The following is a 26,074-nucleotide window of genomic DNA, read 5'->3' as shown; positions in this document are numbered from 1 at the left end:
CATTAATTTTTACTGTAGGTGAAAATGTCAATTAATTTGATTATGTAGTAGATTATGCTTTATTGAGTGAATGTTGTAAACCACTAAAAATTATGTTTATGCAAAACAACATGGGGAAAAGCTTATGTTTTAATATGAAGAAAAAATTAGATACAGAATTATATATTCAGTGTGCTTACACGTCAACTGAAAACTATTTGCAAGAGAAGTATACTATAAATCTCATAGTGTTTTTTAAGGTTGTAAGATTGTAGATCCCTTTTTTGTTTTTATTTGTTTTCTGGTTTAGTAATAATTGTGATTTTATTGCTTTTGTTTATTTCTTAAAAATGAAAAAATATACCATTAAAATAAAACTGCTTTGGTGGATTTTCCCTTCCCCCCCTTCCTGTACATATTGCCATTATACACATTTTTTAGTTTCCCTAGCGACTTTTACTTTCATTTAAACTAAATTAAAAATAAATCAGTTGTTTTGCAGGCACAGTTTGGGAAGGGGGGCGGGGATGCCAGCAGATAACATTAGAACATCACCGTGACAAGGTTGTCTTGACGAGATTCACTTATCTTTCATATTTTCAAGAAAATAGAAACTTTATTCCCTAATATTGCATTTGTTTCCAGGAGAAATTCCAGATGCAGCTTTTATACATGCTGCAAGGAAAAAGCGTCAGATGGCCCGGGAATTGGGAGATTTCACTCCTCATGATAGTGAGCCTGGTAAAGGCCGCCTTGTTCGAGAAGATGAGAATGATGCCAGTGATGATGAAGATGATGATGAGAAACGCCGTATAGTCTTTTCTGTGAAAGAAAAATCACAAAGACAGAAAATTGCGGAGGAAATAGGTAACTTGATTTAATGGGACAGTGAGCCTGTTTCATTGCGATTAAATATAATTTGATACTACAATCAAATAAAAAGTACCTATACTTATTTAACTGTGTTTAATGTTAGAGAACTGTTCTTGCTTGGGTGTAAGTGTCTTATTGGAATTTTTTGAAAAGTGTAGCATGATTTTGGCAGCTAGTGTTTATTGAGCACTGTGTGACCAGTATTGTGCTAAGCACCTAACGTACATAAATATATGTAATTGGCTCTTCATTCTTAGGAGGCATGAGGTTTCCAGAGGTTAGGAAACCTATCTAAGGTTTTAATCGTTACATTGATACTGCCTTTTGCTTAAGGTATGCTGTGTGTTAAGACGAGCAAAAGCAGAAGTATCAAATGCGAGAGAGATCATAATAGACGTTTTAACTTTAGTACGATTGAGTTAATGCCAATAGTTTTGCTTGATTTTTGTGAAATATCAGGGTAGCATCTCTTCCCTCGCTGTTTTTTTGGAATTATTTACTTTGCTGCTTATGGCCGTAGGTATTGAGGGGAGTGATGATGATGCTTTGGTAACTGGAGAACAAGATGAAGAGCTCAGCCGATGGGAACAGGAGCAGATAAGAAAAGGAATTAATATCCCTCAGGTGAGAACCAAAGGATTAAACTTCAAAAATTAAAAAAAGAAATTAAAAAAACTTTTAGCTTATCTTGTTGAAGTAAAAACATACTGCACATTGAATTGATCCTTTGTCATTCATTCAAGTAACATGATGAGGAAAATTATATAAAGTTATGTATCCAGTAAGCTGTTAGAAGAAACTATATTAAATTTTGCTCTTTACCATCCACATGATGGAAGACTTTCTGGTTTCCTAGGTAAGTGTTTCTCCAAGTGGTCCTTCAGCCAGCAGCATCAGCATCATATGGAAGCTTGTTAGAAATGCGAATTCTCACCCTCCTGAGTGAGAGCTAGTGCATGAGAAGCCCTGGGGGTGGGGCCCTGCCATCTGTTTAACAAGTCCTCTGGGTGATTCTGTTGCTCCTAAAGTTTGGGAACCACTGTATAGATAAGGTGTTTCTTTCCTATAGAGCTTATTTGTTTCCGACTTTAAAAATTATTTTGTAGAAGATGGATTTCTCCGTAATGCAAAGATCTTATTGTAGATGAAAAATATCTTCCTGAATAGTTACAACAGTTTATTTTATAGAAGTAAGTAGTACAGTGGAAATATCACGTAAAATTTTTTTGGCTGCTCGTGTTTTGACACAATTTAATGTCCCTTCTAACTCTAAACTTCTTTGTTATTGTTTTCCCGAAAGTTACTAGAAATGAATCCAGTAATCCCGTAAAAATTAGAAATGAATCCAGCCCTACTGTTACCTGATTTTGAGGAGCTCTGCAATTACTTATTTTAATTACATACTATTTGGAAAATGAGTATAATGTTTATTGTTAGTGGTTTTCTTGTTTGTTTGTTGAACGCTAAAGGCATGGGATTTTTCTTTTCATAGTTTCAGCTACTAGTTTTAATATACATCCCATTTCTTTTCTAGGTTCAAGCAAGTCAGCCCACTGAAGTGAACATGTACTACCAGAACACTTACCAGACAATGCCTTACGGTTCATCCTATGGCATTCCTTATAGTTACACAGCCTACGGATCCTCCGATGCCAAATCTCAAAAAACAGATAATACAGTCCCTTTCAAAACTCCCAGTAATGAGATGACTCCCGTTACTATTGATTTGGTAAAGAAACAGCTTAAAGACAGGTAGGGCAGATCAACTTCTTAAAGACCTGTCCTCTAGCTTTCCGTTCCCTCAGGCAACACGTAGTCTGGGGTAGCAGATGCAGAATATCGGCAAAGAAGATTCACTGGCCTATCTTCAGAAGCTAAACAGAAGATGACTTCATACTTTGTTCTGCTACCTTCTTGGATTACTTCTGTGGAAGCCTCGAAAAGTTTTTAAAAATACCACTCCATGATCTTGTTGAAGACAGTTCTGAATTTGCACCTCTTGGACTCTGAAAAAGTGTAGTCGAGATATGGGGGGAGAAACAAAACAGTGAGATTTTGGTTAGCCCACCGAATAACGTTATATGAAGTCTGTAAACTGCCGTTTTTTGAGGAAAAAAGCAGTACAGATGAAAAGATCCACTCCAAGCATTTTTATATTCTAATAGTGGAACTAAATGCATTATTATAAATATTGCAAGAGTCCTGACAGCATAGACTTCCAGATGTAAATGTGTTGTATTTATCCTTTTCTGTTCTTAAGGTTGGACTCCATGAAAGAACTGCACAAAACAAATCGACAGCAGCATGAGAAACATCTGCAAAGCCGAGTGGACTCCACCAGGGCTATTGAAAGATTAGAAGGGTCTTCTGGGGGTATTGGTGAACGGTATAAATTTTTGCAAGAAATGCGAGGGTATGTCCAAGACTTGCTTGAGTGTTTCAGTGAAAAGGTAAGAATGCAAAAATATTAATCTCTTTGAATAAGCCAAAATTAAGGAGGTCTAGATTTCTATATTTCTCAGAAAATATTCACTGAATTCAACTTTAGAAGTGATGAAAAGTCATGCTTCATTTTCTCCACTTCATTAACAACCTTCTGTCTTGGGGTAATCTAGTGCCTTGTAGAAGACAAAAAAAGATAATTCAAAGCATATTTAAAGAAGACTTTGGCAAATCCTGCCTTAATTTAATGGTGGATTATTGGCCTGTCCTGAATTATTAAAATATAAGGGACTCGTGAAATTTTCTTTTTTATGGTTCAGATCTAAACTTATCTTTAAACTGTTTCTACAAGTAATTCCAAATATGCATATAAAGTTGCAATATTTTATTAGCTTTTTTTTACCCTAGATAAAGTTGATTGCCATTGCTGCTAATAGTTTTCATCTAAATAAGCCTGTGCTTTATCCATTTCAGAAACCATTCATTGGCCATAATTTCTGTTAAGGTCTCATTTCTTCCAAGTTCATTTTTTTTAGTATGACAGTCAGCTGGCACAATTATTTGCATCCTATTGTACCATTTGTTTGCATTTTTTGTTAGCTGCACACAGAATCCTTTTCTGAAACAGCCTTTTAATTGATTTTTCTTGAAGATAAATGTTATCGTTTGATGCGTTGGTTTATAGGCATTTGTGGACTTCACAGCCTTTTCTTTAAAACAAAGTAAAATCATGGTGCTTTTGAATATCCTGTCTCCATAAACTTTCAACTGATACAGGATTAGAAGGCACATTTTCTGTTATTCTTGGCCATATGAGTTAGCATAGAATCAGTAAGCATACAGTATTTTAACTTTTTATTATCTCCGTTGATTACTTCAGTATCTTAAGGCCAAAGGCTGGCTAAAGAACAGTGCCAAACTGTGTCTTCCAAATGGATCTTAATGGTTCCAGCCAGTCTGGTCAGATCCACCAAGTCTTCTCTGAAGGATTCATGTTCTTGTCCTTATCACCTGATTTGTGGAGAAGCAGCTACATTCTAAGCTATGATATCCCTTGTGGCAGATCTGTGGCTTAGGGTGACAAGTACAGGGGTGAGAAAGAAACATAAGTTTGACTCTGCAGAGGGGCTAGAGTCAAGAGGGGAAGTGGACATAAATGTCGGAGCTGGCAGTTGTGTCCTTCCTACTAATAAAGCCCTTATGAGCCCAGGGGACATGGTGCTGGGAGCAGGTCTAATAACCTTTTGTGACTAGAGAAAGGATCTCTGTCTTAAACCATACTTTGTGAGATTTGTCCCTATGGAGCTTTTTCTTGAAGTATCTGGGTCTTTGCTTTGGAACTTACTGAGTAAACTTACACGCTTGTAATTGCAAACTGAACTCTTAAAAAATATTGACAGTAATATGATCAACTAGATTGTACCATTCTTGAGTTAAAGAGACTAGTAGAATATCTAGTTCATAAAGTTTTCAATTGCTTACTATTTTAAAAACACTTAGTAGTGTACTTTCTCTCTCCTTGATTACCCTGTTCCTAGGGAGGTATCCCTCAGACTGTGCTAATACGTTTTTACAGAGTCACTTAGATAAATGTTTATGGACCAGATCTTAAACTGTATCTATTATATAGTGACTACATTTTAATTAAAAGAGAAGTAGATAATTCCCTTTTAAATATGAGTATTTTATTTTGACATTTTCATATGCATTTGATTTTATTGAGTCTGCTGCTGAGTTAATAATGTCGTAAGTTGTCATTTTGGAAATACTGAGGAATAATTGGATAGATTTGAATATTCATTCCAGTTATACTATAAAAATATTGTTTCAGGGTAAGACCATCAAAATATAAACATTCTTTTGTTTTTTTTCTCTTTTGTTATAAAAGTTTAAGTGGTTTTGAACTTAGACTTTTAATTATTTTGCAGATTATTTTAACTTTACATTGTTTTGTTTTCCTGCAGTCATCTTCCTTCTTGTGTTCTTTGTCTTAAATTTGGCCTTGAAATAATGAGAGTCAATAACAATTTCCAGTTTGGAGAGGGTAAAGAAATTGTCATGGTGCGCTCTTGTGCACTCTTGAGATAAATCAGTATTGTTAAGAAACATGAATGAGAGCTGAAAATGTGTTTTAGGGCTTTTATTCTCAGTAGAATTTTCTCTGGGCTTTGTTAAAAGGCATTTTAATTACCTAAACAGGAAAATTACGTTATCGGAATTTTAACTATAAATTGAATAATTAAGGTTCTGTCTGATGCAACCTCAGGCGTGTAGCTCTTACAGTAGAGGAGTGTTAATAATCTCCAGGACTAAAGGAATGCATAGGTACATTTGTCTTTAGTCCTGCACAGTTTGAAAAAATGAGGGGGTAGGTAAGTGTAAGTCACAATAATATGACAGTAATTGCTTTAAAAATCGATTCTAGTTAATTTTAGAGTCTGTGGGCTCAGCTCATATCACCAAGATAATCAGTGCAGATTTGGGGACATTGTTGCCCATGGTGTGGCTTATATAAAAAATAAAATAACTCCATCAGTTTGACCTTTCTGTGAACATTTGCTGCTTTTGCAATGGGATCATGCAAGTGTGTAAAATTGCTTTTATTACAGACATCTTTGTATTCCACCTGCCTTTTTCTATTTTCCATTTACAGTCTGTTCAGTTCAGGACGCTGCTATAACACTTGGTGCCAGTGTTCCCAAACTCTCAATAATGTGTTTTTTCATTTGCACTAACCATCAGGAAACTAGAATTTCTGGTTTCCTCAGGTATGTGTAGTGGTTGTTAGCGTTTTGTGAAAGTTTCATAGCATTTGGTTATAGCATAAAGAGAACGCTTTCTGGTTTTTCCTTTTAAGTTAGGTCTCATTCCGTAAGCTTTTTGTATTCCATATGAACCAAGTGAATGCTTAGCTGTGGCTATTAACCTGGAAAAATTTGTTGACTTTGTAAACTGACAATTTGTACAAAGAATTTTATTATTTTACTGACAAATATGGAAAAATTTAAACATTTGATAGGAAGAGAAGAACTTCCTGAGTTTTAGATAGATTGATTTTAGACAGGTTAGTGATAGCTAGAAATTTTATTCACTGTATTAATGTAAATGAATGCAGTTCACGTTTTAAATGTGTAATAAAGCCACAGAGATGCCATTGCATCTTTTGGTATCACACAGCAATAATGGTTTATTTTAAACTACAAAAATTGGCAAGGGAGATCATGCTGCTAGAAAGTTAAAAATGGACTTTTAAAAAGGACTTTCAAGTACTTTATTCTAAAAGAAGCACTGAAATTTCTGACAATTCTTTACTCGCTCTCTTTACTAACGTTAAAGTGTTTAACCTAACCAAACTTTTGCTCCAATAACTAGGCACTGGACATTATAGCTCCATATATGGAATAAAAGAAGAAGTGGTGTTTCCCAGAAATCATAAAACTGAATTACTATTTGTGTTTCATTGAGAAGTCATGATTATTCTGTCCAGAGGGTACTTTTTCAGAAATCCGGAAATAATATGGAACCCTCAAATATATAAGCAGCTGAGGAGTTTGGTGTTACGGAGTGTGTTGTATTTTTACAGGTGCCACTGATTAATGAACTTGAATCAGCAATACATCAGCTGTACAAACAGCGAGCTTCCCGCCTTGTCCAAAGACGACAAGATGATATTAAAGATGAATCTTCGGAGTTTTCAAGCCATTCAAGTCAGTCCATCTTGAAGGTTTTTATTATTCATTAAACAACCTTGTTTACTTAGTGCATCCTAATTGAAAATTAGACGTCTCAGAGCATTTTTTTTTTTAAAGAAACAAATTTCCTTGCTCTTGTGTCAGGTAGATCTAAAATTAGCATGTGCTTGGATTGTGTTTAAGAAAATATAGCTTTGCAAAGGAACTCAAATCATGTACTAATAATATTCTATCGATCTTATTCTTCTTTGGGCATATTCTTTCATTCTTTATAGTAAAGACATCATCAGTATTTTATCTTAAAACCATTATCTGTTTGGCCTTAATTGATTTTCCCCCCATTTTAACACCAATACAAATGCTGTTGTTGATCACAACAAAGGTTTTGAGTTAGGGGCTGGGAAGTTTTGTATGGGAGAGGGGGCTTTATTACATAACAAATGATACAACTCCAAGATGAGGGGAGTTTTGAGCTTCACCCCTTAGATAAAGCAAAATTTTCTGTATTTAAAATTTTTTTGTATTTTCTAGTTTGCCTCATATAGTGGGGTTTTTTTTTTAGTTAAGTCATTTGGTGCCTACACTTCTTGAAATTGTAGTGTAAAAATTTGGAAATTGAATTTATATTCCTTTCATTATGATGTGTGTTATGGAAAACCAAGATTAATTGGAAACGTCTTATTAAATAGTTGAGCTGAAATTCTTTAACCAGACGTTTTAAACATTTTAATTCCCCTTTTTCATTGCCCTCTATATTCTTGGGTGCTGTAATAGGAATTTTCCTACGTTGGATTTCTCGTGGCTTCTTTTGTCATCTCTTTGGGCCCTATGTCAGCAGTTCTTAAATGGAAGTGTACATCAGAATTACCCATGATAATTAATTTAAAATGCGGATTTCTTGGTCCTGTCCCCAGAGATTCTTGCCAGGTCTTGGATGGTGTCCAGTAATCTGCATATTAAACAACCACCCCAGGTGTTCCAAGTGCAAAGGGCCCTGTTATTCTTTCTGAAAACCATGCTTTGGCATATAGTGTGTCCTCTAAATTAGAGAGACATTGAATCCCTGAGAAAGCATTCTGCTGTGTGCTGGATGGGTTTTGGAGCATCATAAAGAGGTGGTAACATAGCCGTCAGATGAGTCAGACTCAGATGTAAGCCACATGAATGGCTTTGACCTTCTGTTTTTGCCATACACGTTTAAATTGGATTAGTGCCATTTTGGGCACCTAAATAACTAATGCATCCCGCCCAAATCACTTTTGATCCAGACAGAACCAGATTTCTGGGGCAAATTACAGGTAATCATTATACCTATGACGAGAAGTAATTTCCTTTTAAGTTAAATGGTTGGGTGAGCTATGCATTTCATCAAATACTTTTTCCTGCCTGTAATCTGTTCTTTATCATTTGGAGGTATTTACGTATATGGAATTTGAAGTAAGGATTGAATGATGGATGTTAATTAGATTGATAGCTGGCAAGAAGTGAAAGGTAATGAGAAAGTGAAAAGTATTGTCCTAGAGGGAGTATTCATTAATTGCCGAACATTTGAGAAAAATTGCATGGGGTACTGAAGTATCAATTCTCTTTCTGATCTTTTTTTTAAAGAAACAAAAATACAGCCAGAAATTCATTTGTTTAGATTTGTAAACACTTATCAGAGTTACTGCATATAATTCTTACCGAGATGAAGGAGGCTATCTCTTGAGTCATCTACTCTCTTATATCTCCCTCAATATATATTTTACAAAATCTGTAAATATAATAACGTTTTAAGTATTTATTATAGTAGAGAATTTTCTTTAAAATATTTCTTTAATGAAGGGTAGCTCTATAAAGAGGCAGGAATCATTTCTGTAGTTTAGGACTTTTTAGCCAATTCATCTATGGTGTGTAGTGGAGTTCCAGTTGAGGTAGAGCTGGGGCATCTTGTTTACTATACTGATCTTTTTTTGTAATTTGAACTCGGGAACATACTTCCTAATATCCAAGCTATTTTGAAATATGAATGAAAAATTCAGTAAAAGAGTCAACTTTTAAAAGTAGTAGGATCTAGGATAGTTAGGGTACACTGAAGTGGATACCAGCTCAGTTTTGGTTTTATTTTTCCTGTTGCTGCTATCGGTGACACATCTTTGATATCAGGAAAAAAAACTGTGGAAAAGCCTTAAATTGATGTCTTTCGTTTTGCACGTGATCTCCCCCTCCCCCACCACCACCCTTTGGGTTTTGTGCTTCTCGTTACTATCCCATGTAATACAGAATATCTCCATAGTGTAGAACTTAAATGTAGACATGAGGAAGCATCACAGACAGATGTTTCCCCCACTCTTCCTTCTACCCTAGGCAAGAGATTCGAAGATTCTTCTCTGGAGAAGGAGAGTGGGTCCAACGAAAAGACCATGAGACACTATAACGTCTGGGGGCCCCAACAGAAAGTTGACTTGTACCCAGGGATCTGATGGAGATGCCTCTGTTAGACAGCTCCCACCTACATCCACGAAATTTCCAACCTCATTCTTACATAGGAGGTAGTTAATGATCGTGGTGAACAATACAAGCAATAGAACCAAAGGGACTGAGGAAACAAAGACAATGCAGGTGACAGTAGAAAATTTAAAACATAATTGCTTTCCTCAGGGAGATGTTGGAAGGGATCCTACGCGTAGCACAAGTAGAGGATGCTATAGAAAAGGAATGTTCTAAGAAGAATAGCCGTATCTCAGAAACTAAAAATACGGTAACTGAGATATAAATTTAAATAGGAAGGTTGAAAGCTAAAGCTAGAAAATTGCCCTAGAAATTAAAAAAAGAGAGATGGAAAATAGGGGAAAAAAGAAATAAGGGAACTGTGCTTTGAAAGTAGGGTTTGAGAAAGCACAACTTGGTCCTATCAGGTATGATTTTCAGTCTATATGTTTATTCTGCCCTTGTTCTTAAAGTAGTAATAGAGAATACATTTCTACAAAGAAAAATTAGAATGAAATAGAATAAATGATTAAACTCCTGCAACAAAGCTGTTTTTTCATCCTTCCTACTTATGTCTCTGCTGTCCTATCATTTAACATGTGATGCCTAAGTTCGTCCTTAAAAAAGTAATGTATTATTTTTCCCTTTACACAAGTAATTTAGATTTTTAATTTATTTGGTCATCATGATAGCATAAACTAGTTCTGTTACTTAGACATAAGAACAGGGATTAAGCCCATTTGCATTTGTGTAGTGTTGTTGAACTCTCCATTTATTTTTCTCTTCCTTTTTGTGGGAACACAGATTAATAAATTGAGATTTGCTCTAAACTAGAAAACTGGCTGGTTTATCGGTTACTGCAGAATCCTGCTGTTGAGATTAGAAAGCAGTCTATCGTTATGGCTTATTCTGTGCAAACTCTTTCCTCAAGATTGTTGAAGGAAGGCTTTTAATTTTAACCATTGTTGTTTTACAGATAAAGCTCTGATGGCACCAAATCTTGATTCCTTTGGACGAGATCGGGCACTGTATCAAGAGCATGCAAAACGTCGGATTGCAGAACGGGAGGCGAGAAGGTAATTCTACAGATGCTTGCTGTTGGTTTGTTTGTGAAGGGAGGAGTCTCTTTTATCTGGTTTGGGAACTTGATATTTGTTATTTAGGACTCGTCGTAGACAAGCCAGAGAGCAAACCGGTAAGATGGCAGATCACCTTGAAGGCCTTTCCAGTGATGATGAAGAAACGTCTACAGATATTACAAATTTCAATCTGGAAAAAGGTTAGACATTTATTTCGAAATGAGATTCATTGTCAATGTGCTTTCTCCTTGGCTGTGGTTTCTACCATGAAATAATTTGAAGTTTTGTGGCCTCTGCTTTAGAACTAGGCACTTTGGTTTAATTATAAAAACTTGCACCCATTTTTATTGATGAGTTCTCAAAATTAGTGGTAACACTTTGTTGTGGGGTTCATCTAGTACTTGCATTATAAATGATATTACTCTTTGAATCACAGAATTTTAAAAGTGACAAGAAAATGTTTCAGATCCCAGGGGCAGCCGTAATGCAGCCTGTCTGGTCTAGAAAGGTAAAGGTTGGCAGTAGGGCATTCAGCCCTAAAGGAAATTCCTGATTTGGGGAGCCCCGAATAATTCAATCAAAAGGAATAGTTAGTTCTGTTACATGAAGACATTTCCAGAAGGATCCCCAAGTAAAAGTCTTTATTCCCCACCACTGGCTGTGATTATTTGGAATTATATTGACTGCGAGCCCTTTGGAACTTAGTTGGATAAGCTTATTTTTTTCTCCCGCTCTTTTTACAGTGAACATTTCCAAACGTACGGAAAATTGGAAAGAATAGCACAGTGACCACCCATATACACCTGTCACCCAAATTCAGCAATTCTAACCATCATTTAGCCAAGTTTGCTTTGGATATGTGTGTGTTTTGCTGAAACATTTGAAATTAACTTACAGACATCATGGCACTTCCCTCTAAAAACTTTAACATCTTTAATGTCTTCTTTAAAAAAAAAAAAAAAAAGCATGCTTTTCTACCTAACCGCCACACTATTTTCGCACCTGTGAAAATTACCTAGAACTTTTAGTATCATGTCTGCATTCAGTTTTCCTCCGTAACAGCCCCCCGCCACCCCGCCCAGAATTCTTGGGACTGTTTCTGTTACTCTGTATTTTCTAAACCTGGATCCACACAAGGTTCCTGCATTGCACTTGGTTGTTAACATCTTTTTATGTAGAATTAGTGAATATCATGATACCTCATACACATACACACACCCCTATTCTTTATTTGTTTAAGGCATTAACTTTCTGAAGAGACCAGGCCACTTATCTTGTAAAACGTCCTACATTCTAAATTTGTCTGTTTCCTCATGGTTTTAACTTGTTCTTCCAGTCACTATATTTCTTGTAAACTGGAAGTTAAGTCTTGATTAGATTCAGGTTAAAGCTTTTTTGGCAAGAATACTTCACACAAGATGCTGTTACCAGCATGATACCAGATGGCAAATGTTAGGTTGCCCACTATTAGTGGTGTTAAGATGGATCTTGAGAAGTAGGTTGTCATGACTAGGTCTCTTCATTATAAAGAGTCTGCTGTTCCAAGTCATATGGAGCATTAAATAACCTTTTACTTAAAGATCCTAGCATCCATTGCTGATTCTTGTCTATGTCAGTTATTGCAATCACCAACAGACTTTGAAAGAAGAGAAATGATTGGTCACTGATCATGATACACATCTGTTATTTACGTGGTGATTTGTGGGCTGAAGAGCTAGATACAGAGTTTGTACTTTATGCAGTTACTCACAGTTACTCCATGGTGCTTGAAATTTGAACTGAGTTTTTGGGGACAGGTGTTATTTAGACTGTGGTGACAGGTAATAGTACATATTGGAACTATGCAAAGCAGAGACTACCTGCACTATGGTTTGCATGATAGACGTTTGGAACCTAAACTTATCTCTGGTTCTTTTCTTTTAAGTTGCAGTTAACAATTATTCCTTTGCTAATGAGCCTATCTTATTGATACTCAAGCTACCAAGAAAACACTGAAAATATTTGAACTGTGTTTTTTCTACTGCATACTAAGTTTTGATTCTCTGTGGGGTTTTTTTGTTGTTGTTGTTGTTTTTAGATCGCATTTCAAAAGAGTCCAGCAAGGTTTTTGAAGATGTCCTTGAAAGTTTCTGTTCAATCGATTGTATTAAATCCCAGTTTGAAGCATGGCGTTCAAAATACTACACATCCTACAAGGATGCTTACATCGGCCTTTGCTTGCCAAAGTTGTTCAATCCCCTCATAAGGCTGCAGCTTCTCACTTGGACTCCTCTTGAGGTGAGTGGCTTCTATCACTGTTGAAAAGCAATACACTGGACTTCCCTGGTGGCGCAGTGGTTAAGAATCCACCTGCCAATGTGGGGGACATGGGTTCGAGCCCTGGTCCGGGAAGATCCCACATGCCACGGAGCTACTAAGCCCATGCGCCACAACTGCTGAGCCTGCGCTCTAGAGCCCGCGAGCCACAACTACTGAGCCCGCGTGCCGCAACTACTGAAGCCCGTGTGCCTAGAGCCCGTGCTCCGCAACAAGAGAAGCCACCACAATGAGAAACCCACGCACCACAATGAAGAGTAGCCCGCGCTCGCTGCAACGAGAGAAAGCCCACGCACAGCAAGACCCAACGCAGCCATAAATTTAATTAATTAATTAAAAAAAAAAAAAACCAAAAAACACTTTCTTCTAAAAAAAAAAAAAAAAAGCAATATACCATGATGCCTTGGGCAATTTTAATCTCAAAGCTAGAGATGTAAGCCTCAGTAAAGTGTTTTTCAGGGGAGATAGGTCACCCACAGGGCTATAATTGACACATTATCACTGGGTATAATCTTATGATATTTCCTTTTATGTTCTGTCCCTTCTCAAGAGAACTGTCTCTTGCTTTTCGATTTTTATACACTTTCTCAGTCAACTAAAATTACATGTAGTGATGCTGAGATATGAACATGAATGAATAAGAACTTGGTTCTTTGATTCCAGAAAAACAGAACATCATGGGAAAGCTCAATGAGGAAGATGTGAAATGGGACCCTGAACTAAGTCAGTGGTGATGGAAATCAGGAGGATGAGATAAACTGATAGATTTAAGAGGTGGAATCAATTGGACCTCATTGCCTGTTACATAAGGGAGGAAACTCAAATTGTCTGTACACATGTAGTGGTCATGTTTAAGATATGGTTTTGGAAGTTACCAACATATGGATGGAGCCGTGGGCATGAATGAGATGGGCTGGGTTGAATATGTGAACTGTAACAAAAAGAAGGCTGAGGTTGAAGCCCTGAAAACAAGAGGAAAAAAATCTAAGCTTTGGGAACCATTCAGCTCCCAGCTCCCGATTGCTCTTTGCCAGACCTTGTGGAGTCCCGCCCTGGGCTTGTGTTTCTTAGTGTCCAGCAGAGGCTCGGGGACACTTGTGTGCATCTGGGAGCTCTCCTGTGTAGCTCCTTCCTCTGCCCCACAGCTTCTAGCGTTCCAGCCTTCCTGAACTTAGATTGTCTCCTAACTCAGCAGGACTGCTTTGCTTGCAGTTGCCTACCCTCATCTCCTCTTCTGGCCAGGGGCTCACCTCATTTGATTCCGTTCTTTCAGGGTCATGGTCCTGTACTGCCTGTGGTCCATTGTCTGAAAATAGATGTTTCATATATTTGTCCAGTTTTTAGTTTATGACTGAAGGCTAAATCCAGTTCCTGTTACTCTTTTCATGACTAGAAGCAGAAATAGCCACTATTTTAAATGTTTGGGTAACTTTTTAAATATTTTCTAGGCAAAATGTCGTGACTTTGAGAATATGCTGTGGTTTGAATCTTTGCTGTTTTACGGTTGTGAAGAGCGAGAGCAAGAAAAAGATGATGTAGATGTTGCACTGTTACCGACCATTGTGGAAAAGGTGATTCTCCCTAAACTAACAGGTAGAGATTACTGAATTGAACATTCAAACACATTGGGTTTTTCACATCTATTTTTAGGAGTTTTTAATCAGAGCATATTTTCTCATAGAAATTACATTATTAATAATAAAGCTACCACCAGACCCAGAGATGGCTAAAGAGTACCTATCTCTTAACTTGGGACTTAAAGACCACCTTGGGGAGGGCCTGGAGTTGGGGGCAGTAATTGATCCACAGGCAAATTTCAGGCTCTTAAGAACTGCCTGAAGCAAAACTGAATACATAGTTTCAGGGGGAATATGCATTTTTCTGGGGAGCAGTTTCATTACTTTCATCAATTTCTCACAGAAAAATGAGGAATCATTGACATAGGGACCTATTTAAAATATTGATATTAAAAATAAAGCTCAAGTTCAGTTAGAAATTCTTGATGCTGGAACAACATCTCCTAGGATATAGAAATCCTGCTTTCCCCAATCTTTATTTTCACCAAGCAGCAGAAAATAATAGGAACCTGTCCCCTCGCCACATGTGCCTAATCTTCTCAACATTCCCACGGTTAAGAGGACAAAGAAGACTGAAGCTTACACTAGAGGAAGAAAAAAATCATGATTGGCATTTCTAAGTTGGGGACTGCTTGACATCAGATTTAAGTCAGCAGCAATTTACTTCTGTATCTCAGTACATTCTACTTTTTATTTTCTTAATAGTGATAGCTGAAAATATGTGGGACCCCTTTTCTACAACACAGACTTCAAGAATGGTTGGAGTTACCCTAAAATTAGTAAATGGATATCCTTCAGTAGTGAATGCAGAAAACAAAAATACACAGGTAATTTAATTATTATCTATGAAAGGTTTTTTAAATTTTTTAAAATTTATTATTTTATCTTCTCCTTTCCCTTTGAAAATGAGCAAGAGTTGAGAGAATGAGTGGTTATATTCTGAGCCAACGAGAAAATCTGATTCTCCCACTTGAGGCACCTGTCCTTTATAGCCTGAAATATATAAAATATGAGATAGTAGTTTTTAGTTTCAAAATATCGATTGGGAAGGATGATGTAATTAGTCTAGATAGCCTCTCATTTGTACTGTTTTCACCCTCCTCACCACCCACCCCCATTCTCAATCGGACTAATCAGACATCCCTTGAAGAACTGTATTTTTTTCGGGAAAAGAAAAACTACTGGAATGGATAACAATTGATAATTTAAATGCTGAAACATTTAAATAGCATGTAAAATAACTAGGTATTGTTTTATAAAGTTTCAAAACTTCAGATTGCCACTGCCCGCACTGAACATTCTTATGAGCTATTTAGGTATGAGAAAGTACTCCTTATCATTGTTTTATTTTCACTGACCTCATTTTGAGAGGAACCAGATTATAGGTCTGATCTTAAATCTTTATATAGTAGATTAAGAGGTTGGAAGATTTCTAAATGGCTTTATTGCTTGGTAATTGATGAGGGGTGAACGAAGAGTAAGTAGTAAATATTAAAGACCTTAGGACCTTCAGTGGGGAAAGTTAAAAAATTTGAGATGCTGTTCACTCAAAATTGAATACTCTATATGATTTGGAATATTGCTTATTTTTATTTATTAAAATTTAACTTTTATCATAACCCTTATTAAAATGCATGATCTATTTTTAACTCTTTAGGTTTACCTAAAAGCGCTTCTATTGAGAATGAGGAGAACTTTAGATGATGATGTATTCATGCCCTTGTATCCCAAAAAGTAAGTTAACTCCTGAGAACATTAAAGATGGTAATATTCTCCATTATCTTTCAGAGAAGACTTCTTAAACTCCGGAAAACTAAGCATAGCTTGAAATACAAGCTTTACCTACATAGTGTAAACCTGTAGCCCGAAGAGAGTGGCTCAGTGGGGAAATTGCTCCCTTAAGCAGCATAACGCAAATAGTCCTCCCTTAGTATCTCACAATAAATTGCCATTACCTTTTAAAATTATCTTCTGGAATACAGTTGTTTGAAAATTTGAAAAATTAGTTAACTTCTTATGTTCACCTCTTTTACTTACAGAAATCTTCTAGGAATCAGATGGCACTTAACACACAACTTTGATCATGATGTGTTTCTCTTTTTTTCTTAGTGTCTTGGAAAATAAAAATTCTGGGCCTTACTTGTTTTTTCAACGACAGTTTTGGTCTTCAGTTAAGGTATGTGTCTGTAGGCTGTCTAAAAGACTTCAGATTTTGTTTGACTTCATACAAACTAATTTTATTCAGGTTTGATGTTTGCAGAGGTGAAAATGTATTCTGAGTTCCAGTAAGGTCCAAACTAGCCAACAAAATGCCTTACTAAGCCACAGCAAATAGAGTACCAGACACTCTTCTAAGTTGCGGAAATATAGCACTGAATTAAGGTAGAAGTAGACCCTTCATGGTGTTTATAACCAAGCTCAATTGACAGTAGCAAATAAGTAATCTCAGGTGTGATGAATTTTGAAAAAAATTCGAAGTTGTATGGGAGCATATGACAAGGGGCACAGATACCTTGATGGATGAGTCACAGAAGATTCCCTTCCACCCTGAGGAAGTGATATTTATGTTATTAGTTGGCCCTGAGGTAAGGGAGAGCAGGGTACACTAGAATGGAGAAAAGGCCAGGATGGCTAGAGTTAGGGAAGAGATGAGCAGTTCAGATGATATGGGAGCTCTCATTTACACGCAGACGTGTAATCACTCCCTAAATCAAGATGTATAGCGCTTCCATCATCTCCCCCAAATTCCCCATGCCCATTTGTAGTCAAGCCCACCCCTACAGCCTGGCCACCCCTTTTTATCGTCCTGTAGTTTTCTTTGTAAGAATGTCTTAGGAATGGAATTATATACTAACTAGCCTTTTGAGTCTGGCTTCATTCACTTAACAGAATGCATTCGTGATTTATCAGTGTTGTCTTGTGTTCACTCCTTTTTATTGCCAAGTAGTATTCCATCGTATGGTGGATATACCACAGGTGTTTTTGTTTGGTTTTTTATCCATTCCCCAATTGAGGGACACTGGATTGTTTCCAGTTTGGACTAATTATGAATAAACCTGTTTGCACACAGGTCTTTCTGGGTATATAAGTTTTCATCACTTGGGTAAATACCTAGGCAAAGCTGTATTCTAAACCAACAATATATTAGTGTTCTAGTTATTCTTTCTCACCACTCACCACACTTGGTATCTTAAGGGTTTTTATTTTTTTTAAGTCATTCTCCTAGGTGTATAGTTGTGTCTTGTTATCGTTTTAATTTGCATTTTCGTAACAGCTGATGATGTTGAGCATGTTTTCTTTTTTTTCCCCTCTTTTTTTTTTAATAAATTTATTTATTTTATTTATTTATTTTTGGCTGCGTTGGGTCTTCGTTGCTGCTTGCGGCTAGCGGGGGCTACTCTTCGTTGCGGTACGCGGGCTTCTCATTGCGGTGGCTTCTCTTGTTGCGGAGCATGGGCTCTAGGCGCGCGGGCTTCAGTAGTTGTGGCGCACGGGCTTAGTTGCTCCGCGGCATGTGAGATCTTCCCGGCCCAGGGCTTGAACACATGTGCCCTGCACTGACAGGCGGATTCTTAACCACTGCGCCACCAGGGAAGCCCAAGCATGTTTTCATGTGCTTACTTGCCATTTGTATATGTTCTTCGATGAAGTATCTGTTCAAATCTTTTGCCCATTTTTAAAAATTGGGTTTTCTTATTATTGAGCTTTGAGTTTTGTATTCTTGATACAAGTACTTTATCAGATACGTGATCTGCAAAGAGTTTTCCCCCCCTAGTCTGTGTCTTAACAGTCTTTCAGAGTGCAGAAGTTCTTCCTTTTGAAGAAGTCCAACTTATTATTTTTTCCGGTTATGAGTTGTGCTTTAGGTGTCGCATCTAAGAAATCTTTGCCTAATACAAGGCCACAGAGTTTTTTTCCTATCCTTTCTCCTGGACATGTCATAGTTTTAGGTTTTACGTTTAAGTCTGTGATCCATTTTGAGTTAATTTTTATATAGGGCATGAGGCCTTGAAGTTCCTTTGTCCCAGCACAGTTTGTTGAAAAGACTATCCTTTTTAAAATTAAATTGCTTTTGTACCTTTGCTGAGAATCATTTGCTCTTATATGGGTTGTGGAAGGGTTTTTAGTAGGGAAGTGACATGAAAATATTGCCCTTTTTAACATATTCTGGCTTCTGTGTGGGGATAGTGAAATGAAGTAGGTGAAGATAGTAACAATGAAAACGGAAATTAGTACTTATTACATATTTACTGTGTGCCAAGCACTGTAGCACACCCTCTTACATAGATTATCTCATTGAATCCTCACAGCAGCCCTAGGAGCTTGACTCTGCTGGTGGGACAGGGAGGCACAGAATAACCTGCCCAGGCTCATCCCTTTGTTAAGTGGTAGAGATGGGAGTCTAACTCAGCCACTCAAACTCCTGAGCGGCTCTTCTCAACTGGGTTTCTGTGGAAGAATTAATACCTGATGCCCTAAGGCCTCCATTGCGTATGCAACTAGAATGGTACTAGCTTGTACCATCCTTGGGAAAATTATGTAAGGAGTCACTCAAATCATTTTCTGTAGGTTTTAGTTTTCTCCCAGAGCCCTGCTTGAGAAAAACTATACCAGAGCTGTTGCTCGTAGTCAGTTGAATAACTGCAGGGTCCACAAAGAGATGACGGCAGCTTCGATCAGGGGCATGGCAGCAAGGACTGAGAGAAGGGTACAGAATGGGAAGAGGTGGGGTTCGACAACTTGAGGGAGAGGTCAAGAATGATAAGGCTCATGTAGGCTCTGGCTTGATTGACTTGTTGGATAGTGTTGCCATTTCCTAAGATGAGAAATACTGGGAACTTAGAATTTTATGGTGGAATGGGCGGGGGCTTCCATTTTATATGTATTGAGCTTAAGTAGTTCCAGTGTCCAGGTTCATGAAGTCTGGTGAACATGCAATGTGGTAGTCAAAAAGAGAATTTCCATCTTTTTGCAGGGTCATAGGACTGGTTTAGGCATGATTTTCAAGGGAGGACATTTATCTAAGAATCATCATTTGCCCACCAGAACTTTCTGTTATGATGGAAAATGTTCTGTATCTGCATTGTCCACTATAGTAACCACTAGCTCCATGTGGCTATTTAAGTTTTAGTTAACCTCAGTCATTATCAGAAATATTCAGACCCTTCAAAACTGCTTATTAGTGCTTTGGCAAGACATGGTCCAGGGTATTTCATAAGGTGTTTTATTGTGTAAGTAATTTACTTTGTACTTAATTTAATTGCTTTACATTGCCTCTCAATTTTTTTTCCTTCTCAAAAAACCAAACTTTTAGTAACAGAAATCTGATTTGTGGTTGCCACAGGTGGGGAGTTGTGGGGAGTTGTGGGGAGATTGGATAAAGGGGATCAAAAGGTACAAACTTCCAGTTGTAAGATAAGATAAGTTCTGGGGGTGTAATGTACAACATGATGACTGTAATTAACAATAGTGTATTGTATATTTGAAAGTTGCTAAGAGAATAGAAAAAGGATTTGTAACTGTGTGAGGGGAAGGATGTTAACTTATGGTGATTATTTCACAATATATATTTAAATCATTGTGTTGTATGCCTTAAACTTACGCAATGTTACATGTCAATTATATCTCAATAAAACTGGGGAAAAAATAATTTTTTTCTTCTTTCTAGCTCTTAGGGAATTTTCTTCAATGGTATGGCATTTTCTCAAACAAAACTCTTCAGGAATTATCAATAGACGGTTTATTAAATAGATACATTCTCATGGCTTTTCAGAATTCAGAATATGGCGATGACAGCATCAAAAAAGCCCAAAATGTGAGTTAAATGACACACATATTGTAGTTTTTAAAGCATACGAGTTAAGATGGATTAAGTTTTCTTTGTTTGAAGAGATTTGAGAATTTCATGAAAACCCCTTTGATTATCGAAGTTGGTGTAATGTTGACAATCTCCCCTTAGCATTTTTTACATAAAAAGGTGTACTGTTATATATGTGTATATTTGTCCTTCTATCAGTCTATCTATATCAATATTTTTATAGGTATTAATAAAAGTTTTAATTTGGGGATAATTTTTTAACAGTTGAATGAATGCTATTTTAAGTGTTACTAACGAAATGGTCTCTTTTCTCATTTAAGAAATAATTTTAGTTAATTTTTTTTACTTCATATATGTGAGTTACACAGTTTTGATAATCTTTTAAACAGTCATATGATTAAAGAAAATGTGCAAGTACAGTACAGTTTTTCAACCTAGCCACATCAGAGTAATTCTCTGACATGATACTCCCTCACCCTCAAATAGTTTTGTGTCTGTTTCCTATAAACATGGATTTTCTTGTACATGATTACAATATGACCATCAACATCAGGAAATTAACGTTTATATATTACTGTCACCTAATCCTTAGGCCCCTTTTCACATTTTATCAGCTATCTCAGTAATATCCAAAGGAGCTGACAAAAGAAATTCCCAGATCATCCTTTGCATTTAATTGTCATGTCTCTTTAGCCTTCTTTAATCTGCAAGAGTGCTTCATTCCTTGACCTTCATACCTTGACACTTCTGAAGATGATAAGCCAGTTATTTTGTAGAATGTCCCTCAATTTGGGTATGTCTGGTATTCTCTCATGAATAGATTCAGATTTTGCATCTTTGTCAGGAATTGTCCTAGACTTCATTAGTGTGAGTCCCTTCAAGTTGACCTCTGCGACCTTGTGGCATGTCCTCTAATTTGGGGGGAACACTTTCTTGCTTTCTGGCACACGATGTTTCAGGCTTATCTTGTACCTGCTTGGCCCAGCTGTGGCATCAGTTGTTTCTCCAAGCATCCCTGGGTTCTTTGGTGGGGAGCTATCTCTACCCACTGGCTGCTTTCTCCCGGGTGGGAAACAGCCTCCCCTTGCTCGGGTTTTGGTACCCCATGCCAGGTTGCCACCATGCCCTGTTCATGTCCTGCTCGGGCTCTTGCCCTAGGCTGCCCCTCCGATGTGATGCTCTCTTCACTCCATTCTGGGCCAGCACGGCTCCTACTGCCAGCAAGGATGCCTACTTACTGAACTGTTCAGCATGGGGAGAGGCTGCAGTTTGGTACTTATGCTATACATGTTTTTACATCAAAAGCTGCTGATCAAAGGACAGTTGAGTTCATTTAGGGCTTTCTGGAAGACTGGAAAATGAAGCAATTGGTTATCAATTTTATGTCCCTAATTTACTTAAATATTGGAGAAATTATTTATCTTTTGCTTTGAGTGTCTATATATTGAAGTTTAAAATTAGGGTATATCTAGGTGTATTTGTATAGTTTATGTAGAAAATCAGGTTTAAAAGAATATCCCTTCTAAGTAATTAGTTATATGTTGCTCAATAGCAAGTCTTCTAGTTAAATACATGATACGCATTATCTAGACTCAGCTTTTAGATGCTTTAATTTATTTTTGTTTTAACTGTTTACATCCTTCTTCTTCATAGGTAATCAGTTGTTTCCCCAAGCAGTGGTTCATGAATCTGAAAGGAGAAAGAACTATTTCTCAGTTAGAAAACTTCTGTCGATACCTTGTACACTTAGCAGATACAATTTACAGAAACAGTATCGGGTGCTCTGATGTGGAAAAAAGAAATGCAAGGTAATTATTTGTAATTATTGAATGAAACAGTGATCTAGAGTCTTTAGTTGTTAGGTTTAGTATTATTAAAATGTTCTCAGTAGAGACATGTTTATATTTTACTTTAATTTTTATTTTATTTTGATTCTTTTCTTTCTTTTTTTTTAAATTTATTTATTTATTTATTTTTGGCTGCTCTGGGTCTTTGTTGCTGCGTGCGGCCTTTCTGTAGTTGCAGAGAGCGGCAGCTACTCTTCGTTGCGGTGCGCAGGCTTCTCATTGTGGTGGCTTCCCTTGTTGCAGAGCACAGGCTCAAGGCACATGGGCTTCAGTAGTTGTGGCTCGCAGGCTGTAGAGCGCAGGCTCAGTAGTTGCGGTGCACGCAGAGGCTTAGTTGCTCCGCGGCATGTGGGATCTTCCCGGTCCAGGGCTTGAACCCATGTCCCCTGCGTTGGCAGGCAGACTCTTAATCACTGTGCCACCGGGGAAGCCCAATATTTTACTTTAAATTGTAAACATTGACTTAGTATTGATAAACCTACCAAAAATACACATTAGTTTTTTCATTTTTGCAACTTTTACCTAATCTTTTTTCAATATGTTATTTACGAAGATATTAAGGGAAGATTTCGGTAAGTGAATCATTGCTTTTTCTGTCTCCTCCCTTGAATAATTGGGGAAATCTCAGGCTCTTAGAATGTCATGGATCTTGGTCTTTGGAGGTTCATTTTACAGATACAAACCCTAGAAAAGATAGCCACTGAAACCCAAAGTATATTGAAGGTTATATCTCAGTTTTGAGATGTTTGTGCTCTGTGTTGAGTTTTTCTGTATCCGTCTCATGGGCTAAGTCATCACTCATGATTTATGGGGAGCAGCTTACACATATTTTTTATCAAGGTTTCAAGGAAGGAATGAACAAACAAACCATTACCCCTTTTTCAGTACATTGTCTCGGGTGTTCATGGAATTTGAGGGTAGATCTCTAGCATAAAAAGTAAGTAATAGTAATAATAACAACTAGTACCATTTGGAAGAATTTTTATTTTTGTTTTGTTTTTTGTTATTTGTTTTTTTGGGCACGCTGCATGGCTTGTGGAATCTTAGTTCCCAGACCAGGGATTGAACCCAGGCCCACCGCAGTGAAAGTGCTGAGTCCTAACCACTGGGCCACCAGGGAATTCCCAAAGACGAATTTTATTTTTTAAAGTTTCATTTCATATATTCTTCCTAATGTCAGAGTTTCATTTTCATTTTGATCACACCATTAGTCATACCCCATAACAAAATCTTTTTCTTTTCCCCTGTTCCCCTTCCAGGAAAAAGAACCTTATTTTCATGAGAGAAAATTTGCTATCTTTTATAATAAAATTAAAAGCAAAGTAGATAGTAAATACTTCAGTGGTTAAAAAAAATCTTTGCCAGGTGATTTTGGGGGTTTTTTTTGGCCACACTGTGTGGCTTGTGGGGTTTTAGTTCCCCGACCAGTGATCGAACCCAGGCCCTTGGCAGTGAGAGCTCAGAGTGCTAACCTCTGGACCACCAGGGAATTCCCTGGTTTAAATTTTTATTTCATCCTTAACATGTCATTTTAGTGTTGGTTGTTATTTATTGGCACTAATATTTCTTCTCAATGTGTTGTTTTTTACTAGATAAATCCTATTCACTTCACTTTTTTTAAAATTTTGATTTATATATGTAACAGTGTTTTTGGGAGTAAATATCAACAAACAGTATTTACTTTTCTATGGAAAAGAATTTCAGCAGCTGTTTAAGCACCTGCTGTGTGCAGTGCACATGAAGTAGGTTCCACGTGAGTCACAAAATCTTAAAAATTATAATCCTTCCCTAAAAGGTGCTTACTACAATTTTTTTTTTGTTTTTTTAAAGAAATTCACGTTCTTTTATTTATTTATTTATTTATGACTGTGTTGGGTCTTCGTTTCTGTGCGAGGGCTTTCTCTAGTTGTGGCAAGTGGGGACCACTCTTCATCGTGGTGCGCGGGCCTCTCACCATCGCGGCCTCTCTTGTTGTGGAGCATAGGCTCCAGACGCGCAGGCTCAGCAATTGTGGCTCACGGGCCCAGTTGCTCCGTGGCATGTGGGATCTTCCCAGACCAGGGCTCGAACCCGTGTCCCCTGCATTGGCAGGCAGATTCTCAACCACTGCGCCACCAGGGAAGCCCCACTACGATTTTGTAGAGAAGAGACCGCTAATAATGTCACATTGTGTGTTGTTTCTCACAAGTGGTTCAAACTATTGTAAATGTTAAAAGTAGTTCCTGGCAGCATCACCTGGGAGCTGTGTTAGAAATGCAGATTCTCAGGCCCCGCTCCAGACCTACTGAACAGAATTCTGAAGGTGGGGCCTGGTGATCTGTGTTTTAGAACACTTCTGGGTAATCCTGATGTATGCTAAAATTTGAGGATTACTGAGAATGACTTCTAGCTGGGTGATAAAAGAAGCCAGGTTACACTTTATTAGTGAATTTTGGAGGAGTGGAAATTACTCTGGATCTTGATGGATTGGTCATGAATACCCACGAATATAATTTGTGTTCCAGGTGTATTCTAGGAGAGCTAGGACTCTGGTTTGGGAAGGAATGGGAGGCAGGGCTCTGAAGTTGTTAAGTTAGGCAATAGAGTGCTTTCTCTCCTTTCTCGATATTAATGAAAATCATGGATCTGAATGAGATTTTGGGGTGTTTTTATTTTTGAAAATGGGTCCTCTGTTTCTGGGCATTTAAACATGGGCAGGTTTTTTTTTTAATATGGACAGTTTTTTTTTCCACATGCTGTAACCTGCTGATCCTGTGTTTCCTTTTTTCTCTTTTAGGGAAAACATAAAACAGATAGTAAAACTCCTTGCAAGTGTTCGAGCTCTGGATCACGCTGTATCTATTGCAAGTGACCACAATGTGAAAGAATTTAAGTCTTTGATCGAAGGAAAATAGATCTATGAGATTGAAAAGAAGCCTATTTGTTCTAATACCATTCCCAATGTAAAAATTTTGTATATATGTAAAGTTTCTTAAACTGTAAAATATTGACTCTTGTTTTAATACAAAGAACATTATTAATATTCAATACTGTGTCCTTAAATGCGATTTCTTCGGAATGAAATGAATGAAAGGAATTCAGATCATTTCTAGGAAGTCTGTGAATGGTTTCCTTACTGCCTGTCATACTTTGTTTACAGAAGTATTTTATATGGTCATTTAAATTAACCCTCTCAGCTAATAGTTCTCTGTAAACAATGTGTGCAGTGTATAGTGTATAATTATGCATATATATATATATATATTTATACCACCATGGAGTTACTTTCACACTGGAAATTTGTGGTGTTTTTCTACAGAGTAAGCCTTTTAACAGCAGCAAATTATTCAATAGCAAATTGTCTTAGGGAAATTACTACACTGTTGCAACAAAAGGGCTGGCAAGTGACTAAGTATTCGTCACCTTTTGGTTAGCAGTTGCTATCACTGTAGCTGTGCTGCCTTAAAATTGAGAGTTGAGTGTGGACTTAGTCATTGGTGAATGGTGAACTTTTCTTCCTTGAATTAGCATTACAGTCAACTGTACGTTTAATGTGAGCTCTAAATAAATATATGCAACGTAGGTTTTTGAAAAGAACGTAGAAGTTTCATTTTTGGAAATAATAGACCCACAACCTAATGCATGGTTTGGGGCTGACTGTCCTGTCTCATTCATGATTTTACTCCCTGACCAGCTTAAAAAAATACATGCATTTGAATTTTAGTAATCTAGCATTATATTTTAAATCTCACATATGTGAGTTATGATATGCAATAAAGAACACGCCTTGCTGATTAGCTACACCCAAGCAGTTTAATATCCATGGTCTTCTGTAATGTTTATACCATGTTGTAAATATTCAGAGAACTTGTTTTAAAGTTTATGCTTTCTGATTCTGTGATTTTCAAAAGAGGAACTTTTTGGAAATTAAGGACTATTGTTTGATAATTATATATGTAATTAAGCTTTAGCCAAGCATTAAATTAATTTTTAAATAGAACCT

General features: G+C 37.1%; 1 protein-coding gene across 1 annotated transcript in view; it reads left to right on the top strand.

Annotated features, from left to right (window-relative positions):
• PAXBP1 (PAX3 and PAX7 binding protein 1) overlaps positions 1–25,119 on the top strand; it is a 32,875-nt gene extending 7,756 nt beyond the window's left edge. Inside the window, exons 4-18 of the mRNA XM_068546983.1 lie at positions 625–846; positions 1,373–1,476; positions 2,387–2,604; positions 3,113–3,302; positions 6,878–7,001; positions 10,432–10,531; positions 10,619–10,734; positions 12,612–12,811; positions 14,299–14,443; positions 15,133–15,254; positions 16,085–16,161; positions 16,537–16,603; positions 20,096–20,242; positions 21,899–22,053; positions 24,869–25,119. Coding sequence (XP_068403084.1) covers positions 625–846; positions 1,373–1,476; positions 2,387–2,604; positions 3,113–3,302; positions 6,878–7,001; positions 10,432–10,531; positions 10,619–10,734; positions 12,612–12,811; positions 14,299–14,443; positions 15,133–15,254; positions 16,085–16,161; positions 16,537–16,603; positions 20,096–20,242; positions 21,899–22,053; positions 24,869–24,986 — 2,105 coding nt within the window. The 3' untranslated portion in view covers positions 24,987–25,119. The remainder of the gene's footprint in view (positions 1–624; positions 847–1,372; positions 1,477–2,386; positions 2,605–3,112; positions 3,303–6,877; positions 7,002–10,431; positions 10,532–10,618; positions 10,735–12,611; positions 12,812–14,298; positions 14,444–15,132; positions 15,255–16,084; positions 16,162–16,536; positions 16,604–20,095; positions 20,243–21,898; positions 22,054–24,868) is intronic.
• The last annotated feature ends 955 nt before the right edge of the window (positions 25,120–26,074 follow it).

This window comes from Eschrichtius robustus, chromosome 6, assembly GCF_028021215.1.
Source record: "Eschrichtius robustus isolate mEscRob2 chromosome 6, mEscRob2.pri, whole genome shotgun sequence".
NCBI lineage: Eukaryota > Metazoa > Chordata > Mammalia > Artiodactyla > Eschrichtiidae > Eschrichtius > Eschrichtius robustus.
The sequence above is the reverse complement of the archived record's forward strand: the minus strand, read 5'-3'. Positions and strand labels throughout refer to the sequence as shown.